The 25,599-nt window shown below is 42.2% G+C and overlaps 1 protein-coding gene across 1 annotated transcript in view; it reads left to right on the plus strand.

Moving 5' to 3' along the window:
* The first annotated feature begins 1,471 nt into the window (after window positions 1-1,471).
* The window catches only part of LOC145358869 (G-protein coupled receptor 54-like), a 47,372-nt gene continuing 23,244 nt past the window's right edge, over window positions 1,472-25,599 (plus strand). The window contains exons 1-2 of the mRNA XM_080213222.1: window positions 1,472-1,712; window positions 2,664-2,788. Of these exons, the coding sequence (XP_080069348.1) occupies window positions 1,472-1,712; window positions 2,664-2,788 (366 nt within the window). The remainder of the gene's footprint in view (window positions 1,713-2,663; window positions 2,789-25,599) is intronic.

The following is a 25,599-nucleotide window of genomic DNA, read 5'->3' on the forward strand; positions in this document are numbered from 1 at the left end:
CCTGGGTCCCTGGGACTATACTCATTTGAATTCAGAAGAATGAGGGGAGATCTTATAGAAACATATAAGCTTATGAAGGGAATAGGTAAGATAGCAGCAGGGACCCTGTTTCCATTGGCAGGTGAAACTAGAACTAGGGGGCATGGCCTCAAAATAAGGGGGAGCAGATTTAGGACTGAGTTGAGGCAGAACTTCTTCACCTAAAGGGTTGTGAACTTGTGGAATTCTCTGTCCAGGGAAACCACTTCTAATATTTTTAAGGCAAAGATAGATAATTTTTTGAACAGTATAGAAATTAAGGGTTATGGTGAGCAGGTGGGTAAGTGGAGCTGAGCCCACTAAAAGATCAGCCATGATCTTATTGAATAGCAGAGCAGGCTCAAGGGACCAGATTCCTAGCTCTTATGTACTTACGTGAGGCAGTAGCGCTAACCACTATGCCACTATGCTGCCCGAAAGGACCTGCTATGGATCGAGTCCTCCCCAGTACACTGGATTATTAATTAATTCCATAATCCTTGCTTAACCTTTCCAGGAAAAAAAGAATGTGTAAAGTCCAAAACAATATAATGTAAATTCAAATCTATAAATCCTAACACTAACCCCAAAATTACTGCAGGGATTTTGTTCCCTCTGGTCACACACCCATGTATGTGGAATTTCTTTGTAGTTACTGACTGAGTTATTAAAACAGTGCGATGAGATAATTGTAAGTGAAGGTATAACGCAGTGGAATCCCAAAAAGGCCAGCCTTACTGTCGATAACACATATCCTATAGGCATGGGTACTTAGATCTTTTTACTTTGTAAAGGGGCTGGGATAATTTGATAACAATTTGTGAATTTGGATTAATATAAAAGCAATGGGCAGATTTTTGAATAATTATGAAATAGCTCATAAGATACATTTATATAAAACGCGGATGAAAATAATATTGTACAGATTAAACAGATTCGTGAAAAAGATAGAAGAACTCCAGTAGCTTATTATTATTCGATTTTAAAGAAAGAGTTCTTTCTTTGCATTAGGGTTTGAGCGATGGCAGTTTAGATTCATCATCAGGGACTGAGCTTATATTTCTGAAGAGCGCGCCTCAAATCCTGCCCCTCCGCTTTGATTTCAAAGACACATCATCAATCGCGTCAAAAGCCCTATGTAAGAAAAACAACGGGTGCACTCGTCTGGCAGCGAGCCGGCCTTCCTTTCCTCCGATTCTTCCTGCCAGTGAGTTCTCAGTGAGATCGCAGATAATGTAAACATTGCACTGAACTGGTTCGGTTCCGTCAGTAAAGATGTCATTGACCAAGTGCTAAAGTCAGGGTAGCATCTGGACAGGTACCATCACCTACTGGACAGGTACCTCACCAACTGGAGAGGAAAATCTGTTAATCTCTCGGGAGAGGTTCATGATACTGATTGTTTTGTATGTGAGGTGGTTTTAATTACATCGCTTTTAATTCTCTCAGGAAGATGTTGGGCACCTCTGTGCTCCCCTCCACGAATGAGTCTTTCCAATATCTGAACATTTCATGTTTGGGGAATGTCTGTAGTAACACAACAGCCGCTCCGAGTCCCCCAGTGCTGATGGATGCTTGGTTGGTACCTCTCTTCTTCGGGATTTTGATGGTGGTCGGACTGGCTGGAAACTCGTTGGTGATTTATGTGGTAACAAAGCACAAGCAGATGCGAACAGTTACCAACTTTTACATAGGTAAAATCGACGAGTAAATTATCTCTTCTTCCTCTTCCGACTTTCCCCATATTACACGGGGTCGCCCTTCAAATCCACCATCGTTTTGTGATACATTTAGCGAGTGATTTTACAGTCAGTTACCCTTCCTGCCCTAATCCTCCCCATTTATTCGGTTTGGAGGGATCGGCATAGTTACACGCTGATTTGCCTGCACCTGGGTTGAGTTCTATATATAATCCATTTGGATTAATTTATAAAGGATAGTTTGTACTGTGAAATAAGAAGATTTATGTATGAGTGATGAAACAAATCTACCAAACTAATCTCTGCAGTCAGAGCTACTCTGATTTTAATGTAAATCTGGTGAGAAAGAAAAGGTATATTTTATTTCCAAGTAAATTAGGTAACCAGCTTCTGTAATAAAGACGAATTTAGTTTTGTAACTGTAAAATTTCCAAGGTAATGTTTTTTAAATTAAATCCGTAGACAAAAAATCAGAAAACGATGTTACATTTATAAATCTGAAAGAAAGAAATTTGAATAAATATCGCTTTTGATATGTAGGGACAGAGTCAAGACCAATCCTTCAATCTTGCTTAAAACCCAGCATGCAGTGCTCTGAGAAATAAATTCTAATTTATTTATCTAAATATGGTAATAATGAATATTCAACATTAATTTTTTCATATAAAGAAAGCCTTTTTTAAATCTTATATCAAAAATGTTATATAAAACAGCTGTTTATCTGACGTTAAATTGATTCCTATAATTAAATGCTAATCTACCTAGTCCCTTCTACTGTTAAATCCCATCTGCATTAAATATGATATAAGCTCAAATATTTAATGCCTCTCAATTATAATGACAATTCACAGAATGACTCAAGGCAGCTGTTTGGTCTGCAACTTGATTGATTTCTCAATCCTCTTTTAAATTGAAATTGCCCTGAGCCTTTGTCTCTTTTTACAGCAAACCTGGCTACAACTGATATTATATTTCTGGTGTGCTGTGTCCCTTTCACTGCAGTTCTATACCCACTTCCCAGCTGGATTTTTGGGGAGTTCATGTGCAAATTTGTCAATTACATACAACAGGTAAGTCTTCCTGTGCTTTGTCTGTTGTTCCTGACTGACCGAATATAGCTACATTTATTGGACCATGTAAAGTCCAAATTTTACTTGTCACAATTCTGGCATTTATTGATTTGGTGTATGCATCTTGACACATTTCAGTCATTTTCAAGTATTGTCATCACCAACATGTAAAGGTTATAGGGTTAGCTTCTTGAATGATGTGAGACACGATTTGCATCCATCCTCAAGAACATTTATCATCATCATGAAGGTGTAATTGATGAAAATTTTCTGCGTGTCATACCAGTTCTAGCAGTCCGGGGTACAGTTGTGATGTTTACACTTTGTCTTTACTCGGTTCATCCCCTTAAAGCTACTGTTTAAGTATTCCTTGTGGGGCAGTGGTTTAAAATCAGCAAATCCAAGTAATGGCAGTTGCTTGTTAGCCTTTAAAGGTGGATTCGACAAACTGAGTGAAATTAATGACATGTTTTGCATCTGTAACAAGGTGTACCACTTTGATATGTTATATCTATAGTCTTTCAGATATGCACTAAACAATAGGTAATGGATGGAACTCTCCCAAAAAAGTTCTACGTGTCGAATTTGCAGAAAAACTGGAGTAAATTATGCTTTTTTTCAGTGGGAGTTCACACTAGAATATCCACACTCTGTGCAATGCAGAAGTATCAGTGTGAATCTCATTAAATTTCAGGGGACGGGGCCTATTCACTCTGGAGAAGCTGAAGTCAGCGGGCCTCTGGGTATGCACAGTGGTGGTTTGCTGGCCAGCCCCCATCCCAGGTGGCCTCAATCTCCAGCAACCACCCCCGGTAGGTAACACATCCAGCCCACCCCAAACTACAGAACCTCTCAAACAGATATGCCTGCCCAATCACTGGCCTCCCTCCTCCTCACATCGATCCCCATGCAGAGTAAGAAGTCTCACAACACCCATGCAGAGAGGCATTGAGAACTCATACCCCCACTGATTATCCCAAGCCCTTCCCTCTATAGGCTCCATTCCCTTGGCACTGCTCGATGCCCCTGGGAATGGGCACTTTGCCCTTTGGACAGTGCCATGAGGCACAAGTTGGCACTGCCAGAGTGCCTATGCCCAGGGGCATCACCTCCCCACCACCTGACCTCCAGGGGGGCCTGATTGCTCCCCTTTCACTCCAGCAGGGTCAGGCTGTGAGTTCGCTGAAAGTGGGGAGCTAGTCTGATCTCTGTTGGACTGAAATACTCCTGGTGGAACGGGAGATGCTAGCGGGCTCACTAATCACATTAAAATCACATTAAAATAAGATGTAAAGTACTTAACTGGTGTTCCCACCAGTTTCCAGCACGAATCAGATGGCGCAAGGAGATGTGCGCACGACAGGAACGCATGTACAAATCATGCGCATTCATAGATGCGAGATTCTCCCATCATGTTGCACAAGAAAATTAGTGTGGCAGGATGCGAGAATCGGCTTCAATGTTTTGTAATGGATTCCAGGAAAAATACATTTTATATAGAAAATTTCCATGATCTGCACAAAAATTGTCAAAATTACAAAGGAGCAAAATGCTTTATTGATCTAATCAATTTTACTTAAGGATCTTATCTGAACACAAATTGCCTTTATCTCCAGCCTTTTGGCTAAAATCAAGCAGCAGATCAAGCCCAAGATCAGGTGCAATGCCTTTTCTTGTCAGCTTGGATCTTATATATTTCTATTGTGGAGACCATGGATTAGATTCACTTCAAATTTAAATTAGTTTTTGAAGCAAGCAAGAAAATGAAATAAGGATTTGCTCTGTCTACTCTGCGCATTAGCTTTGTAACTAGAAGAAAGGAATAATTTTTTAAACATTGTTACAAATTAGTTCAGTGATGCCATATGCTTCGTTAAGTGATATGGTTTTCTGATTCATACAGGAGTTGCCTCCACTGTCCTGTATCTATAAGGGTGTTCCAGAATATAACAGCAAATCACAAAGCATCCTGGTTCAGATTTCCACATCCTTCTTTCTCAGCCATAGGATACGGACATCACTGGCCAGGCCAGCATGTATTAATTATCCCTAATTGCCATTGAGAAGATGCTGGTGAGCAGCCTTCTTGAAACCACTTCAGTTGGTTGAAGGTACTCCCACAGTGCTGCTTGGTAGGGAATCCCAAGGCTATAACCCAGCAACAATGAAGGAATAGTGATATATTTCCATGTTGCGTTGATGTGTGACTTGGAGTGAAACTTTCGGGTTATGGTGTTCCTGTGCATATGCTGTCCTTCAACCTTCAAGGTGGTAAGGTTTCAGGCTTGGAAGGTGCTGTCAGAGAAGATGAGGTGTTCTTAAAGTACATCTCACAGATGGTACACATTCCAGAGGTAGTTAGATTTTCCCTAGATGGGGATGTCCATTGCCTGATACTTGTTTGGCATGAATGTTACTTGTCATTTATCAATCCATGCTTGGATGCTGTTCAGGTCTTGCTGCCTACAGGCATGAACTGCTACATTATCTGAGGAGTCATAAATAGAACTGAGCACTGTGCAATCATCCCAACTTCTGACCTTATGATGGTTATTGATCAATCAGCTCAAGATAGGTTGGACATATCACATTAAACTAAGGAACTCCTGCCCCAGTGTCCTGAGATGGTGAGTCTCCAACAATCACCATTCCATTGTGCTGGGTATTATGGTAACCAGTGAAGTATTTTCCTCTTGACTCCCACTGACTTCAATTTTTGCATACTCAATGCAATGTTGCCTTGTCACTCTCACATCACCATTGGAATTCAGCTCTTTTATCTATTTTTGGACTAAGACAGTAATGAGATCTAGAGCCAAGTGGTCCTGACTGAATCCAAGCTGAGCATCAGTGAGATCATTTTTAAAAAAATTCTTTCATGGAACGTGGGCAATGATGGCTGGGACAGCTTTTATTGTCCAACCCTAATTTTCTTTGAGGAGTCACATATATACCGGACCAGGTAAGGATGTCCCCAAAGGACATTAGTAAACCAAATAGGTTTTCATGGTCATTACTTAACTTTGAATTCCAGATTTTTAAAAAAATTTAAATGTCACTATCTTCCATGGTGGGATTCAAATTCGGGTCCCCAGAGATTACTCTGGGTCTCCGGAGTACTGGTCTGGTGACGACACCATTGTGCCATTCCCTCCCCATTATTGGTGAGTAAATGCTGCTTGATATCACTATTGATGTCACCTTCCATCATTTTGCCAATGATTAAGAGGAGGCTGATGGGTGGTACTTGGCCAAATTAGATTTTTCCTGGGAAATCTTCTATGTTGTCAAGTAGATGTCAGTGTTGTAGTTTTACTGGAACAGTTTGACTTGGGCGTTAACTATCCTGGAGCACAACCCTTCAGCACTGAAACTGGGATATTGTTGTGTGCGTAGCCTATAATGTAACTGGTGTGTTCATCTGTTTCTTGATACCACTTGGAGTGAACTCGTTAGGCTAAAAACTGACTTCTGTGCTGTGAGGATTTCAGGATGAGGCTGAGATGGATTATCCAATTGACATTTCTGGTTTAAGATGGTTATAAATACTTAAGCCTTGTCTTTTGCACTCACTGGTGCTGGGTTCCACCATTCTTGAGGATGATATGTTTATGCAGCCTCCTTCTCCAATTATTTGCTTAATTGTCCACTACCATGCATGGTTTGATGTAGCAGGATTGCAGAGCTTTGAGCTGATCCATTGGTTATGGGATTACTTAGCTCTGTGAATAGCATGCTGCTTAGCATGCATGTAGTCCTGTGTTGCAGTTTCACCAGGATATCTCACTTTTAAGTAGGGTAGACCATGAGGGCAAAGTCAAATATGTTTTTTCAAGGTCTGGTTTTCCTGCTGCAGATCCAGACTGGCACTTTTTCTTTCAGATCTTTGCCTGTTTGGTTAATATTGGTGCTATGCACCATTCTTGGTGATGGGCATTGAAGTCCCCCACCTGACTGAGTTCTGTGCCCTTGATGTTCAACCTGGAGGAGCATTGATTCATCTGTTGATGCAGAGTGGTAACTGGTAATCAGCAGGTACTTCTCTTGTCGAAATTTTACCTGATGCAATGGGATTTCATGGGTCTGGAGTCAATTTTGAGGGCTCCCAGGGTCATTTTGTCTTGACTATATCCTATAAAGTTGCCACTTCTGGGAAAGGGCCTATCCAGGAATATTAATATAGGTGTCTGGAATGTTGCGTGAAAGATATGATTATGTGAGTTTGATAATGTTAGATGGTTGCTTGACTAGTCTGTGGGATAACTCTCCCAATTTGGGCGTAAGTCCTAGATGTTCCTACAGTGAATAATGGAGGGGCATATGATGTGTTGTTTCTGTATGATGTGGGAACTTCCCGGTGACCATGCCTGCAGTAAGTGCAGGTTGCTGGAGGAGCTCCAGCTCAAGGTAGACGAGCTGGCCTCTGAGCTACAGACACTGAGGCTCATCAGGGGGAGAGAGGGTGCCATTGTCAATGGGGTGCAAGTGACATCCACCCCCCCTAGACTGGCTAACTCTAAGGGTCAGGAACAAGAGGGGGCTGCTGAGAGGAGGAAGGGGGGTGGGGAGCGGAGGCCTCAGCCTCTCAAACTGCATAACAGGTTTGAGGTTCTTGCTTCCAGTGTGGACGAGGACGAGGGAGGTGAGGTCGGTGAGCAAACTGCACACGGTACAGTGATGCAGCAAGACATAGGCAAAGGGAAGGTGAAAAGGAACGTAATAGTAGTTGGGGATAGTGGGGTGAAGGGTATTGACACTGTCCTTTGTCACAATGACAAAGTGCACAGAAGGGTGTGTTGTCTGCCTGGTGCTCGGGTCCGGGATGTCACATCTGGGCTGCAGAGGAACCTGGAATGGGAGGGTGAGAATCCGGTCGTTGTGGTACATGTGGGTGCCAGCGACATAGGCAAAATGCAAACTGAGGATCTGGGGAGGGAGTATGAAAAGCTGGGAATGGAATTAAAAAGTAGAACCGACAAGGTGGTTATCTCTGGGCTATTGCCTGAACCGAGTGCAGACGGGTGTAGGGTTGACAGGATTAAGGAAGTGAATGGATGGCTCAGAGATTGGTGTGGGAGGAATGGGTTTGAATTTATGGGGCATTGGCATCAGTATTGGGGTAGGTGGGACCTGTTCGGGCGGGATGGGGTGGGTCTGAACCGTGCTGGGACCAGTGTCCTGGCGAATCGTGTAAAGAGGACTGTAGACAGGGCTTTAAACTAATTGGGGGGGGAGGGTACAGGTAAGGGTAGAGGCCGAGGATGTCCCAATAATAAAGGGAGTGGGGGGCGTGAGTATGGTTGGTGGCGTTCCGGGAAATAGGGTCCAGGTGAAGGCTGGGATGAAGGCACTTTATCTGAATGCACGAAGCATTCGGAATAAAGTGGATGAGCTGGTGGCGCAGATCAGCACAAATGGATATGATCTGGTGGCCATTACAGAGACGTGGCTGCAAGGTGACAGGGACTGGGAGCTGAATGTCCAGGGGTATCAAGTGTTTAGGAAGGGTAGGCGGGAGGAAAAAGGGGGGGGCGTAGCTCTGCTGATTAAGGATAGCATCAGGGTGGTAGCAAGGGATGATATTGGAGCCAAAGAGCAGAAAGTGGAATCGTTGTGGGTAGAGATTAGGAACAGCAAAGGGAGGAAGACGCTGGTGGGTGTCGTCTATAGGCCCCCGAATAATGATCTGGAGGTGGGGCGGGCTGTTAACGCGCAAATAAGTGCAGTGTGCAGGAATGGGACAGTCGTAATTATGGGGGATTTCAATCTGCATATTGATTGGTCGACCCATGTTGGACGGGTGGGCTCGAGGAGGAGTTCTTGGAATGCTGCCGGGATAGTTTCCTTGAACAGTGTGTGTTGGAGCCGATGAGGGAGCGAGCTATCTTGGATCTGGTGTTATGTAATGAGGCGGGTGGAATTAGGGACCTTGCGGTGAAGGATCCTCTTGGGGAGAGTGATCATTGTATGGTGGAGTTTCTGGTGCAGATGGAGGAGGACAAAGTGGGTTCCCGGACACGCGTCCTTTGTTTGAACAGAGGGGAGTACGGTAGGATGAGAGAGGAATTGGCGAATGTGGACTGGGGGAGCGCGTTGGAAGGTAGGTCTGCTGAGGAGCAGTGGAGGATCTTTAAGGAGATCTTTCTTGGTGCTCAGCAGAAATTTATTCCGATGGTCAAAAAGGACCGTAGGAGGAGAGGTAATAAGCCGTGGATAACGAAGGAGGTGAAGGAAAGTGTTAAATTAAAAGCGGAGGAGTTTAGAGTAGCTAAGAGTAGTGGGCGAGAAGAGGATTGGGAGAGGTTTAAATGTCAACAAAGATTGACAAAGAAATTGATAAAGAAGGGTAGGAGAAACTATGAAGCTGGGCTAGTGCTTAATATAAAAAAGGATAGCAAGAGTTTTTATAAGTATATAAAAAGGAAGAGGCTGGCTAGGGTGAACGTTGGACCCTTAGAGGATGAGAAGGGGGACTTAGTGGTAGGGGATGGGGAAATGGCTGATGTCTTGAATAACTTTTTTGTTTCGGTCTTCACGGAGGAGGACGTGAATAATTTGCCGGGTGTTAGAGATGGAAAGGTGGTAGGACTGGAGGGTCTTGATGACATTACTGTTACTAGAGAGGCGGTGCTCGACAGACTGGAGGGGCTGATTGTGGACAAGTCCCCAGGACCGGATGGAATGCATCCGAGGGTTCTGAAAGAAATGGCGGAGGTGATAGTGGATGCCTTGGTGGTTATTTTCCAGACGTCGCTGGATTCTGGGGAAGCGCCGGAAGATTGGAAAGCGGCTAATGTTACGCCGTTGTTTAAGAAGGGCGCCAGGCAAAAGGCAAGGAATTATAGGCCGGTTAGTTTAACGTCTGTTGTAAGTAAAATGTTAGAATCCATCATCAAGGAGGAAATAGCGAGGCATCTTGAGGGGAATTGCTTGATAGAGCAGACGCAGCATGGTTTCGTTAAGGGGAAGTCGTGTCTGACAAATTTACTGGAGTTCTATGAGGATGTGTCTAGGGCGGTGGATAGAGGAGAGCCGGTGGATGTGGTCTTTCTTGATTTTCAGAAGGCGTTTGACAAGGTACCTCACAAGAGGTTATTGCAGAAGGTCAGGGGACATGGAGTTGGGGGTAGGGTGTTAGCGTGGATAGAGGACTGGTTGTCAAATAGGAAGCAGAGAGTGGGGGTCAATGGGTGCTATTCGGATTGGCAGTTGGTGACTAGTGGAGTGCCCCAGGAGTGCTGGGGCCTCAGCTATTTATCATTTATATAGATGATCTGGAGGAGGGAACCGAGTGTATGGTGTCGAAATTTGCTGATGACACCAAGATTGGTGGAACGGCAAATTGCATGGAGGGTGTGGAGAATCTGCAGAAGGATCTAGATAGGCTGGGCGAATGGGCCAGGAACTGGCAAATGGAATTTAATGTTGGCAAGTGCGAGGTGGTCCACTTTGGTAGGAAGAATGGTAGGAAGGATTATTACTTACGTGGAGAAAAACTGCAGCAGGCGACGGTGCAGAGGGACCTCGGGGTCCTTGTGCATGAGTCGCAAAAACCCAGCTTGCAGGTGCAGCAGGTGGTCAGTAAGGCGAATGGGATGCTGGCCTTCATAGTGAGGGGGATTGAATATAAAAGTAGGGAGGTCTTGCTGCGGCTATATAGGGCATTGGTGAGGCCGCAGCTGGAGTACTGTGTGCAGTTTTGGGTGCCGTACTTACGCAAGGATATTTTGGCCTTGGAGGGAGTGCAGAGGAGGTTTACTAGGCTGATGCCGGAGTTGAGGGGGTTGAGCTATGAGGAGAGGCTGAATAAACTAGGCTTGTACTCGTTAGAGTTTATAAGAATGAGGGGAGATCTCATTGAGACGTATAAGATGATGAATGGGATGGATAGGATAGAGGTGGAGAGACTCTTCCCGCTCAGAAAGGACAGTAGGACTAGGGGACACAGCCTCAAGATAAAGGGGGGGGCGGTTTAGAACGGAGTTGAGGAAGAATTTCTTCACTCAAAGGAGGTGAATCTCTGGAATTCTCTGCCCGTTGAAGTGGTGGAGGCTACCTCGCTAAATATTTTTAAGACGCGGGTTGATGGGTTTTTGATAAGAGAGGGGATTAAGGGTTATGGGGAGAGGGTGGGAATGTGGAACTGAGCCACGACAGATCAGCCATGATCTCATTGAATGGCGGGGCAGGCTCGAAGGGCCAGATGGCCTACTCCTGCTCCTATTTCTTATGTTCTTATGTTCCTAGAACTATACAGGGTATTGATATGTCACCACCTAGTGCAGTCTTAGTCTCCTTTATCTAAGGAAAGACATACTTGACCAAGAGAGAATGCAACCAAGGTTCACCAGACCAGTAGTTCTCAAACTTCTTTGTCCACATATCACTTTGTTGGGGTAAACTAGCTCATGGACCAGTCCTATCTCATTTTCCATCATCTGCCACTGCAAAATAATTAATCAATATTCATGAGAACTTACGGAAATGATAAATATGTTGCTGCTTTTTCACAAATTAATACATTTATGTGAAATGATTTTTTAAAAAATCAATATCATAATTATTAATGCATACCAGAAACAAAACTATAGAGATTTTAAGCTTGCCATTACATGTAGTAAGTATTCCTTCTTACATAGCATCTGTTGACTAAACAATATATGAACTACATTACTTCATATGTCATTACAAAGTTGATAATTATTGCTGTATAATAAGAGCTCTAATGCATTCAAATAATTGAACACACTCTTAGTTTTGAACATCTTATGTGGCCAATCCAGACGTCCAAGCACAAGATAACCCAAAACAACACCTAAAACCCATTGACCACATGGCTACTCAGTAATTAAACTAGGCTATTTTGAACATTTAGACTTAATTCCGGGTACCCAGATGTCTCGACCACCACTGAAAGAATCAATCAAGATGTCCTAAGAGGAAGGGGGACATGCAGCATTGAATTGCCATGAAAATATAAATGCTAAAAGATGAAAAGCTAGTCCACAGATTCACATTTAACAAATCCATCTTTAGTGACCCCGAGTGTGAACAACAATGGCCAGGTATTGAAAGGCAGAATTTCCAGTCATTACTTCCATAGAATCTACCGAGGCATCAAAAACTTACCGAGGCAAGAATAAAGTATGCGCCGCTGAAGGAAAGCATCTGCCTCACTTCATGTGTCAAAAGAAGTGATCTTCTCCGTTAAGTGTGATGTGAAAACAGGCAGGGTGAATCAGCCTGAAACGTACTCCTTTCTTGTATAGCGTGGATTTGGTTGTTAAATGCTGCTTGCATCCTTGCCAGATTTGCTCTCAAATCCCAGTAAGTTCTGATTGGATGGTCTTGGTAAGTGACATCATGGTGCTCCCTCATCCACTGAAGAACAAGCTCCTTCTCTTTCTAATGATGGAACCATACTACAATGGCTGATGGTGGGGTTGTCTGAGTGAGATTTCAGTCAAAAGGTACGGTGGGGTCTTTCAGGCTCCAGGAGTTTGGGGAAAGTCTTCTCGCCCACCACCTTTTGGAATAAATTTGACATAAACTGTGTGGGTTTTGGCCCGCGGTCCCTTCTGGTAGTCCAACAATGCATACTTTTTGTCATCTAGATCTGCTTTCCAGGTCATCAACATTCACCCATAGCAAGATGCTCTCCTTAATCACCACCTTGATGTCAGCTTGGGCTGCAGCATAAAGATCCTGTTGCTGTGGTCTGAGATGGCTATCTTGATGTTGATAAGGGTGCTGGTATAAGAGCTAACAGCTAGATGAATGGTATCAAGAAAGGACTGAATTAGACCTAATGACTCCTCCAGAGTCAAACTCTGTCGGGATTTATTGACCTCTGCATCAAGGATTTTGCTTCGGGTGTCAGTCGTCAAAGGCATGAGGGAGCTGGTTGCCAGCTTATCTGAAACCATCTCGGCAGGTGTGTCCTTATCAACTGAGTTTTTGCTGCCTGCGAGCTTTAAATTCCGAGGCATATTTGGATAAACTTGGTACCAGAGTGTTTAGATTAGTTTTGCAGCAGCAAATAAAAGATATAAAGGTAAAGTCACCAGGACCATAAGCTGCTCTTCCTTCTGAGGGGGAGAGCTGAAAGGTGTTGATTTAACCTGAAGATCATCATATCTCAGGGGGAGGGGCAAGGTTGAGAAGGCAGGCCTTCATGAATAACCTCAGCGGTACTAACCAGCTGTCCAGCTAACTGAGTTAACTGACCCCCAAATAAAGCTGAATAAAAAATTAATCAGCATAGTGAAAAGTAATTTGAAAAAAATCGTTGGGAGAAACATCATGTATACTTCCTCTACTTCGCTCAGCCAAAAATCTGATATTTATTTTTACAGGTCAGCAGCTCCATCAGACAGCATGGCAGTATCTGTCCCCCTGAGGGAGCACACTGGAAATGCCCACCATAGTCATTCTTGAATTTTGAACATTCATACTGCAACAGAATATGTTTATTTGAAACATTCTAATATATGTTACAAAGTCAACATTATATCTTCTGAGAAATTAATACTTACCTTACATCTACATTAATCCAACAAGATCAACAATTACATGAATCTTATTTGTGGAATTATATTGTTGCTGATCACACTAATGACAACTTACGCACGCAAGCTGGTGCTGATCTAGTTGTGTAACATCACATGAGTGGTCTGGATAAGGATTCAGGCCTGTTTTCCTGAACGGTCTCAGCCATGGCATTGTGTGCCACTAACTTGGCATTTTGAACCAGCCTGTGACCATCTGAAGAAATCCTTGTAGAACACCAGTGATCTGCAGACCACATTTTAAGAATTACCACACTGGACTTGTTTCTGGAGTGAGGGAATTATTCTATCAGGAGAGATCGAGTATACTGCACCCATATTCCCTTGGAGTTTTGAAGAATTTTGAAGAGTTTCAAAACATATGAAATCCTTAAGGTGCTTGACAGAATAGCTGCTGAAAGAAACATTTCCCTGGCCAGTAGATCTATAACACAGGGTCGCAATCTCAGAATAAGAGATGAACCATCAAGTAATGAGATGAGGAGAAATTTATTCACTCAAATGGTTGAGAATCTTTGGACTTCTCTACCCTGGAGAGCTGTGGATGCTGAGTTATTTAGTATATTTAAGACAGAGGAATTCAGATTTTTGGGTACTAATAAAATTAAGGCATATGGGGATAGTGCAGGAAAGTGGAGTTGAGGTAAACAATCAACCATAATCTTACTAAAAGGTAGATCAGGCTCAAAGTGCCAAATGGTCTCCTGCTCCTATTTCTGTCGTTTCTATGCAAGAGGACTAAATATTTAATTCCACAAAGTTATGCCTTACACAACCAAAAGCACCTAACATAGAAACAAGAAGCAGGAGCAAGCAATTTAGCCCTTCAAGCCTGCTCCACCATTCATTTTGATCATGGCTAATCATCAAATTTAATATCCTGATCCCTCCTCCACCACCACCCCCCCATATCTCTTGATCCCTTTAGCCCCAAGAATTGTATTGAATTTGTTTTTGAAATTAGACAATGTTTTGGCCTCAATTACATTCTGTTGTAGTGAACATTCACCAGCCTCTGTTTGGAACCTCAGTTCTAAAAAGTTTATCCCTTATCGCCAAACTCTGACCCCTCGTTCTGGACTCCCCCACCATCGGGAACATTCTTTCTAAATCTACCCTGTCTAATCCTGTTAGAATTTTATAAGTTTCTATGAGATTCCCTCTCACTCTTCCAAACTCCAGTGATTATAATCCTAACTGACTTAGTCTCTCTTCATATGATAAACCTGTCATCCCAGGAATTAGCCTGGGAAACATTCACTGTACTCCCTCCATAGCAAGGACATCCTTCCTCAGATAATACTCCTGCATACAATACTCCAATACCGTCTCACCAATATACACAGTTGCAGTAAAACATCCTATCCCTATACTCAAATCCTCTCACTATGAAGGCCAACATACCATTTGCCTCCTTTATTCCCTACTGTACCTGTGCGCTTTCAGCAACTGATGCGTGAAGACACCAAGATCTCAATGAGTATCTACCTCTCTCAAATTACACCTATTAAGATAATAATCTGTCTTCCTATTATTGCTATCAAAGTGGATAATGTCACATTTATCCACATTATACTGCATCTGCCATGCATATGCCTACACACTCAGCCTGTTCAAATCACACTGAAACATCTCTGCATCTTCCTCACAGTTCACCCTCCCACCCAACTTTGTATCATCTGCAAATTTGGAGTTAATATGTTCAGTTCCTGCTTATAAATTATTAATTTATAATGCGAATAGTTGGGGTCCTAACAGAGATCCCTGCGGAACTCCACTAGCCACTGATTGCCAATCAGAAAAAGACCCATTTACTTCCCATCTGCTAACCATCTCAAGATATTAACTGCAATCCCATGTACTTTAACTTTACACAGTAGTCTGTCATGTGAGACCTTGTCAAAAGCCTTCTGAAAGTCTACATAAATTACATTCACTGGTTCACCTCAGTCAACTTCACTAGTTACATCCTCAAAGAATTCCAATAGATTCATCAAGCATGATTTCCCTTTTGTAAATCCATGCTGACTTTGTCTGATTATACCACTGCCTTCCAAATGCTGAGATATGAAATCCTTGATAATGGACTCTAACAATTTCCCAGTACTAGTTAGGCTCACTGGTCTATAGTTCCCTGTTTTCTCTCTGCCTCCCTTTTTGAATAGTGGGCATACATTAGGTACATGACTATTGGCACTGCCTGATCCCCACCAAGTTGAAGGGACAGCGATGGGAGGTCATGGGATTGGCCAGCAATTGGGAGGCTGGCAGTGCAGGGCCACTGCTCACATGCTGATCTCGGCACATGCGCAGTGGCCTGCTCAGTGCTGACATTGGGAGAATTTTCCTGATTTATTTTGAATAATATTTTGAAATCTTTTAAGTCAATCTATGAGGATGTTCAGGGCCTTAGTTTAGTTTTATTTATCTAAAAAGACTTTGTTGTTAAAAGCATAAAGTCTCCTTGGCCAGGGCAGAGGTTCACTCTTTTCAGTCTGACGTGACATGCTTTTATAGCATCTGTCTGTTTTAAAAAAACATAACTGTCTGATGTTCAGAGATCAAAACAGTTTGCTAGCACCAAGGTCTAGATACCTTCCTGAATAACCAGAGATGTTTAATGAATAGCCTATTGTGTGATCTCTGAAAGAAACCACTTCTCATTTTGCACATTAAGTACTCCTAGTTTGCCTACAGATTCACAACACAGCATTTGAAGATGATCAGGCAGTATTTGCACAAAACACATTTTAAAAATATTAGGGCAAAGTCTTCTCCATCAGGAATTTGTTTTGTCTAAGTTGCATCTTGTCTGTGATATGAAGGGCAGTATCATGAGCCTGTGTTCTCCATCCATGCAAATGATGACAGGGACTCAAGATCCCAATGACTGGATGTTGTAATGGACATGAATCTGATTTACATGCATTTTCATGTATTTTAATATAATAGACGCCCCTCCCCTCCGTATTTTGACCCTTACCATATCTTCAAACCATGCCAACAGGTTGGTTCTATGCACCCTTGATTTTGTTTGACGCAGTGTGGTAAAATTTGGAGGGAAAACTTATTGGTTTCTTTGGAGAGAAACATGCTGGTTTTCTTGCCAGAAACAACATTCTGCCATTTTGTGGAAAAACTTCACCCTATGTGCCCAATTTTACCATTGCGTTGCACATGATTTTGGACGTGAAAACTTGGCAAAATCAGGTGTGAGGCGAGTAGCACGATCCGCACGTGCTTCCGCACCGGTTCCCCCTTTACAAAAGCTCCAAAATGACCACGATCGGGACCATGCCTGAAACAGGTGTGACAGTCGTTTAAATGCACTTGCATGAATTTAATGACTTAATTGCTGCACGCCGAACTTTACTGGCACATCCCCCTTTACTTATCAAAGCATTCTTTTTTGATAAGATTTAGCCCAATGTAAATACCTACATTATTGAATAGGTATGCATACAAATACATACATATGATGCTGAAATCATTTTTGGGTCCTGATTCCACTAAAATATCCCTCTGATACCAATTGAGAAGCACTTGTAAAGGCTACTTTAGCTGTAGCTGATAGTTAAGTTTCAATTATTGATGCTTTGAATCATCATCATGCTGGAGACAGTGAAAAAGGTGATGCAAGGAAAGAATATGGCATTCTGCAGCAGGAAAAGGAGGGAATTAGAATCTGTATTCGTGTTATAATTTTGGAATTATGCATTAGATCAGTTTCTCAAAACCATCAATAAGTTGTACAAATAGCCCTTAGTACAACTTCAAAACTTTACACATCACTCTCTCACTTCTTGGAAGAATCCCAAAAGAGTTTTAATGAAACTGAATTCAAAGCAAAAGGAGAGCTGCCTGATGTAGACTACAGTGCATAAATAAACACAAAAGGGTTAGAAAAGAAATCAATGCTGATTTAAGCAATTAATGCCTTCTCCAAGAGACAAATTTTGGGCAAAATTCTTTATCCCTATGATAAGAGCAAATTACTGAGTATGGTGGAATCTGAAATAAAAACAGAAAATGCTGCAAAGTCTCAGTAGGTCTGACGGTATCTTGAGAGATAGAATAGAGCCCAACGTTTCAGGTCTGGATGACCGTTTGTTCGAGCTTTGTCAGCTCTGATGAAGAGTCATCCAGACTTGAAACATTAACTCTGTGCTGTCTCACAGATACTGTCGGACCTGCTGAAATTTTCCAGCATTTTCTGCTTTTGTTCCTTTATCCCTGTGATGGATGTACTTCAAACAAATTTGAAGAAAAAAGCAATCATATATAAAAAGTTGCAAACAGTTTTTTGTTTTTAGTTCATTTACATGTTGGAGAAGAAGTGCTATGTGAAAGTGCAAAACTTCTGATAGAAGCCTATGCAGAACATAAGAACATAAGAACATAAGAACATAAGAAATAGGAGCAGGAGTAGGCCATCTAGCCCTTCGAGCCTGCCCCGCCATTCAATAAGATCATGGCTGATCTGTCGTGGCTCAGTTCCACTTTCCCGCCCTCTCCCCATAACCCTTAATCCCCTCTCTTATCAAGAACCCATCAACCCGCTTCTTAAAAATATTTAGCGAGGCAGCCTCCACCACTTCAACGGGCAGAGAATTCCAGAGATTCACCACCCTTTGAGTGAAGAAGTTCCTCCTCAACTCCGTTCTAAACCGCCTCCCCTTTATCTTGAGGCTGTGCCCCCTAGTCCTACTGTCTTTTTTGAGCGGGAAGAGTCTCTCCACCTCTATCCTATCCATCCCATTCATCATCTTATACGTCTCAATGAGATCTCCCCTCATTCTTCTAAACTCTAACGAGTACAAGCCTAGTTTATTCAGCCTCTCCTCATAGCTCAATCCCCTCAACTCCGGTATCAGCCTAGTAAACCTCCTCTGCACTCCCTCCAGGGCCAAAACATCCTTGTATTATGATGTTAACCTCACTGGGGAAATGAAACACTTGCATGATTATGTTAAGGAAACTTATGCAGATAAAGGTTATTTAAGCCATCAGGGCTTATATCAAGTCATCATCCAAGATAAGATTCAGTTGACATTCCTTAATATAGAAACAACATTGCAACTATTTCTGAGTCAAATGTTCAGAGGAAAAGTCATTTTCATGACTGAAAAACATCAAAAATGAACTATGGACAACAATGCCCCAAGGAAAGCCACCTTATGTATTGAAAAACTCATAGCTTATCAATTGACATCATCAATGACTTTGCTGTCTAAAACCATGAAATAAAATGTTTAAAATGTTTTACCTAATGTGATGTACAGACACACTGCAGGTTGTATTACTGCTTCCAGTTAGTAATTTGCTGATTTATGTTACAGCTTTTTACTTGGTGTCAATAAAAGAAATTCATGTGTAGTAATTAAGAAAACATGAACATTTTTTAATTTGGAAGTATATAATGCAAAGGGATATTTTGTAAGACATATTTTAGTTAAATTATAATTTATTCTTTATGCTTTTGCCTTTGATCAGATTCATGTAAAACACCTTCATATTTATATTTTTAGTGTCCTTTCTGTGAGAACAATAAAGCATTATTTTTATTGTAAGGAGCCTCTTAAACTTGACATAATTTAGGGCCTCAGCATATCATTATCTGGGTGCCAATCAAATGGGCTGCTTTGTCCTGGATGGTATCGAGCTTATTGAGTGTTGTTGGAGCTGCATATATTCAGACAAATGGAGAGAACAAAGAACAAAGAACAAAAAACAACCCAGCACGGGAAACAGGCCCTTCGGCCCAACGAGCCCGCGCCGCCGCATCACCCTACACCTATTTTACCCTGCGTGTCTACGAATGGAACCCCTAACTTAGCCAGATTCAGGGGAGAATAGTGTCAATTTGGTAAACCAATCAGCCTGAGAGCACATCTTTGGGGTGTGTTCAATCACACTCCTGACTTGTGCCTTGTAGATAGTTGATGAGCTTTGAGGAGTCAGGAAGTGAGTTAATCACCACAGTATTCCTAGTCTTTGACCTACTCTTGTTGTCGCTGTATTAATACGGCTGGTCCAGTTCACTTACTGGTCAATAGTAACCTGAAGAATGATAGTGGGAAATTTAATGATGATAGATGATCTTATTGAATGGTGGGGCAGGCTCGAAGGGCTGGATGGCCTACTCCTGCTCCTATTTCTTATGTTCTTATGTTCTTATATTGCCATTTTAAATGTATTTATGTCATCACTCTTCCCATCATTCAATATCATATTTATTTGTTCCATCACCTTGATAAATACCAAAGCAAATTAATTATTCAATATTTCTCCCATTTCCATCCCAGCCTTTTTTATTGATGTGCCTGTAAAATATTTTCAATTTTTGTGTTCCTTGACAATTTAACTTCTTAATCCGCTGTGTCTTACTCAATGTTTTTTGATTTCTCTCCTAATCTCTTCATATTCACTTTTATCATATCCTCTGTTGCTAACTATATGTTTAATATATTTATATGCCTCTTTCCTAATGCTCAGTTGGTCCTTTATATGTTTATTCATCTACGGTGTCCCAGAATTATGTAGAACCAAATGAAGAACCGAATATTTTGATATCAAAGGTAAAGAATACTTTGAAATTGATGAGTACAGGAAAAGCTCCAACCATAGAAGAAGTAATAACAGAACATCTAAAAGCCCTTGGCTTTCGAGGTGACAACAGAAATTTATGATCAAATCTATACCAAAGCATACATACAATGGGGGCAATTCAGCAGCGGTGCAGGCCAGGAAACTCAAGCGGAGGTTGCATAGTTGGCTTCTCACTGGGCGAGTCTCCAGTCGCCAGATTTTTGGCACTGTTAGCTCCAAACGTTTTAATATCACTAGCAGGCCAGGGCCTCTCCCCCCACCCCCACCCCCACCAGGAGTATTTCACTCCAATGGGATTTATCATAGCTCCACACTAGCAGGGAGCTGGTGGCCCAATCCTGCTGGAGTGTAGGAAGCCCATCGAGGATCACCAGGAAGTTGGGCAGCTTGGCCCCCTAGCACTGCCTAAGGGGCAAAGTGGCAATGCCCAGGAGGCACTTTGCACTGCCCACCAGGCATTGGGTAGTGCAAGAGGGCAGAGCCAGAGGGGTGGGACCTAGTGGGAGCCTCCTAGGAGTAGCGATCGGTAGGTGTGGAGAGTCCTGGTCCCACTCTGCACTCATCTGTGATGGGGAGGGAGGCCAGCAATTGGGGGTGGCCATAGGGGTGGGGTTGAAGCTGAGGAGGGGAGGGGAAGGGGGAGGGACTGCGGGGTGGAGGGTAGGGGCAGGGGTTAATCAGGAGATTGGGACAGCTGAGGGGGTGATGGAGGGGTAATTGAGATGGGCTGGGGTCGAGCCTGTCCCTGACACATCTGGGGAGACAGCGATCGGGGCTTGGGGGGACCCATGGGGCAGTAAATCCCTGGGGGTCATGGGGCTGGCCAGCGATCGGGAGACCAGCAGTGTGGGGCCACTGCACAAGCGCTAATTCCAGCACTGACAGATTGGCACATGCGCAGTGGCCCACTCAGCGCGATGCTGCCGGCCTCACCTACAGGAATAGGCCCTGCCCACAGCTTTTTAATGCGTGCACGGTGTGGTGCGTAGTGTGTAGGAGATTCATTTTGATAGTCCTGCTGAAAAAACCAGCAGGATTTACTCCAGTTTTTACACAAATTCAACACTTAGGGTGGGATTCTCCCAAAAAAATTCTATGTCTCATTCTTCCCAACACTTGATTGCCTCCAGCTTTCCTGTTCAAATGTTGACCTTTAGATCCTCAGTCTTTGTCACCAGTCTTCTACCAGTGCTGCCATGTTATCAGTTTATGGTAGTGGATAAGTGGATATGTAAGAGTGGTATAATTGATTATTTCTCTATCTTCAATAAAGTGCATTCTCTCTAATCACATGATTTAAGTTGGAAATTTGTCACCCGTCATATTTGCATCCAATTTGTAGGAGGGGACATTGTGCCCTATTTATCAATAGATTTGGACTGCAATTTTTGAAAGAAAATGAGAAAAACCTTTTCAATCTTAGTGGCATGGTGGTCACTGGTTAGCACTGATGTCTCACAGAGCCAGGGACCCAGGTTCAATTCCAGCATCTGGTCACTGTCTGGGCAGAGTCTGCACGTGTCTGCATGCGATCCTGCCTGTGTCTGCATGGGTTTCCTCCGGGTGCTCTGGTTTCCTCCCACAGTCCAAATATATGTGTGAGTTAGGTTGTCAGGGGATTAGCAAGGTAAATATATGGGGTTACGGAATAGGGCCTGGGTGGGGTTGTGGTCAGTCCAGACTCAATGGGTCAAATGGCCTCCTTCTGCATTGTAGGGATTCTATGATTCTATGTTCCAAAGTGCTTTCTAGTCAAATATTACTGAAGTACAGTACTAACACAACAGCCAAATTGCACACAGTGAAATCCCACAAACAGTAATGTGATAATTATCAGATAGATAGTCTGTCTTTTAGTAATGGCAATTGTGGGATAAATATTATCCAGGACACCAGGGGGAACTCTCCTGCTGTTCTTTGAATAGTGTCATGAGACCTTTTATGTCCATTTGAGAGGGAAGCAGAACTCAGGTTCTCGTTTCAGCCAGTTATATGACACCTCTGCTAGCATATTGGAGTGACAGCCTAGATTTCATGCTCAGTTCTCTGGTTGCCACATGAACCCATAATCTCTTGACTCTAAGGCAAAAGTGCTCCCACTCAGCCACAGCTGCTGCAGTATTCACAGGACAGAATGAATGGTAATGGATCAGTTGTTTATTTTAAATACTATCCCTTGCTTTGGCGCAAACAATAATCAAACAGGGTGTAAAATGGACCCAGTTTTTGCTGACCTTAAAAATGCAAATTCATCTTCCATGATTGGTAAGGACTGAGTTCTGCTTAAAAGGTAATTTTTTTAAAAATTCAATAATTAATTCAGAATGACAAATCTTTTGTGAGTGTTCTGAAGCTTTTTCTGTTGCTTTGGAAATTTAAAACATTTTCTTTGACAGATATCCTATTGCTACTTCTGCCTGTTTAAGACAAAAGCCTAATTTTGATTTTACATAGAATTCAGCCTCATAAAAAAGCTTTTAAACCATGTAAGTGGCTTTTTTAAAACAGTGAATACCCAGTGGATTTTTAACACCTCTGAAAAATTCTCCCTCCCACTAGCTTACTCTCAGACAGAGTGAGACAAAGTATGAGCCATTTTCAGCCCCCATGCCCTGGCAATCCAGCCATTGAAGCTCAGACAACTCCTCCTCTACACGGTAAATCAGTTGTTATATTCAGGTCGGGTACAGAAATCCAAAGAACTTGTCAGTCACATAGTTTCCATTATTGTATGGTGTTTTTTTGCTTAGACATTTGATAAAGTCCTTCATAAGAGATTTGAAACTCATGGAATTGAAGACAGGTTATTGACCTGGTTAGGAAATTGGCTGAGTGGCAGGAAGTGGAAATGAGGGATAATGGACAAAAATTCTAATTGACAGGACATAACAAGTGGCATCCCATAGGGATCTGTATTGCTGTCTTAGCTATTTTTCTGTATTTATTAATTGAATATTGGTATAAAGAGTCATGTATTCAGGCAGTGTTGATAGAGGCAAATGCCCTTCCATATGGTTTTTTTTTGGTTGGGATTATTCATCAGCTACCAAGATAAAGATGTTCAGCCATACTGCATGTGCATCATGTTCAATAAATTTTTTCTTAGTATGCTCTGTTAATGCATGCTTTCCTAAAATTCTACTTTAGGTACAGACACAAAGTAATTATTCACAGTTAACAATCTTGTTTGCCTTTTTCTTCTTTGCATTTACAGTTTACGGTTACCTATTTTCAAGGAGGACAAATTATGCCAGATCACCTCTTTTTTGCAAAGTCCTTTTTGTTGATTTTGATATCTCTTGCAAGTTTATTTTGACATTCTTTTTTGTAGCTCTTATTATCTATTGATACCTTTTTAATGTTATTGGTATCATTCCCATTCACCATGATCTGTGCAATGTTTTGCATTTTCCTTTGTTTTTGTCCCTAAATTTGTTTGTTACTTATGGCTCTTTTGTTTTGGCAAAAAGAGCAAATAAGAATTTAAACTGGTCTTGTATCATGTTAAAAACTTACTTGGACATCTCCCACTGACCATCTGTTGATTGGCCCATTGACAGATTTGTCCATTTTAGGGTGGCCAGTCTTTGTCTTATCCTGTTGAAGTCAGCCTTCCTAAAGCTAGAGTCTTAGTAGTCACCTCGTGTTTCTGCCTTTGAAACTCTGCATTGAAATCAGTCATATTATAATCACTATTAGATAAATCTCCATGCATTATTAACTTGTCAACCAATCTGTCTCATTACTTATTAAATCTAATATAGTCTAACCCATTATTGGTTCTGGAGCATATTGTTACAGAAGCTAAAGAATTTTGCTTTTTTGTGACACAAGCTTTTCTGCTTACCCCAATCTATATGCAGTTAAAATTCTCCCATTAAAATCACTGCCTCTGCTACATGCTAATGGCTTAGACAACATAAAAACATAAAAACTTTCTTTAAGTGCTATATTTTTATCATCTGTGAGGATTGTTATGAATTCATTTCTTTTCTATGTCCCTGTGTGCTTAGTTAGCAGGCTATGGAGATTCTAACATTTAAGGTACAGGATGTTTCATTGCATGTTACATTTGATTCCTGCCTAGCAACAAAGGTGGGACCCTCTTGGAGTGTTTTAATAGGTCACCAGATCAGTCCAATGGGTCAATGGGCAGTCAGGTTTTTAGTCAGTTAGCAAGCAAGTGTCCCAGGTGAGGGATAAAGACAGGGACAGCAACGTGTCCCAGTTAAGTTAAAAGAAAGGAGCAGAGGAACTGGCTCCAAGTTAGAGAAAAGTTTCAGGGAGCAGACTTTAAGTGAAGTGGGTTGGAGAGAAGTTCAGAGGATCCACAATGGCAGTTGAAGGCTGGTGACTCTGTACTGTGGACCATTGAGGTAAAGGACCCCTTTTGGAGCAGTGGTGTTCTGTTTGGCACGAAGGGCTAAACCTGTTATTGTAAGCTAGTGTTTCAGCACACTTTGGAATTGAGAGAAACTGGGGAGGTGGGGTTTCTGGCTGTGCTCACCCCAAAAGTGGAAAATCCTGCCCAAGTTCCATGGACCTTTTCATGGTCCACCCACCTTCGCCCAGTACGATTCCTGCGGTGGGCAGGATGGGAAAGTTCCCCCCTGGCTCTCAGAAGACAAGACTGAAACCCAGCAAGGTTGACCATTGTTGAAGCTCTCCAAGCTGGAGTGAATTTTGAAGAGAATTCCAAGGCAAGATCGTGAGTTCCAGAGTTTCAGTGAGATTGATTGATGTAGCATGGTGTGATTGACCACAGTTGGTTTCTTAATTGTGTAAAAGCTGAGGGTTGAAGTATAAAACTCTTCTAATTAAAAACTTTTAAGTTCAATCTTGTATTTTTTAACACAAGGGTCCTCAATTATGCTTGACGTAACAAGGTATGAGAAACTAATATTGATAAGTCAAGTAAAAAAATTAAGAAAGATCTTACTCATGCAAAGCAGTGAAGAAAGCATTGAGGTTTCTTATCTCTCAAGATCTTAGGAATTTTGTTAAGATGCTGGCGCGGGCTCATTGGGCCGAAGGGCCTGTTTCCCGTGCTGTGTTGTTCTTTGTTCTTTGAGTTCTTGAGGTTGCCAGCAAAGATGATGACCAGAATTTTCCAACCCACTGCAAGTGAGGGCAGACAATCTGGCACTCAGCCAAATCTTAGCTCACTGCACTGGACCAGAAAATCCCACTGACCTGAACGTCTAGAAAATTCCACCTGATGTCTTTCTCTTTTCTTTCTTTAGAATGATGTTGAACTGTGACTAGAAGTGTCATACTCCAGAACCATGGTAACACTGTACCAACAAAGACTATGATTTCCTGACTTTTATCCCCCAGTATCATTGTTCCTCCTACCTTATTTGGAAATTGTCCAAATTCACCTCTTCCATTAGCTTAGGATGCAAATCACCTTATGTTACCCCGTGTCTGTAACTGGAGCTATGTAAACTGAAGACTAAAGTTCAATTCTTGTTTCTTTGGGCCCATCAGTTTAAATTCCATTGCAAACAAATGATGCATTTCCTCTTGATACAGGGCACCTACAAACAAAGTCACATCTTCTGATCAACATATTTCAACCCAACCCACAAATGTAAAAACCATTAAGAATAAATGTTAAATATACTTCCTAAC

The sequence above is a fragment of the Carcharhinus amblyrhynchos genome, chromosome 26 (assembly GCF_965287045.1).
Source record: "Carcharhinus amblyrhynchos chromosome 26, sCarAmb.v2.hapA, whole genome shotgun sequence".
Lineage (NCBI taxonomy): Eukaryota > Metazoa > Chordata > Chondrichthyes > Carcharhiniformes > Carcharhinidae > Carcharhinus > Carcharhinus amblyrhynchos.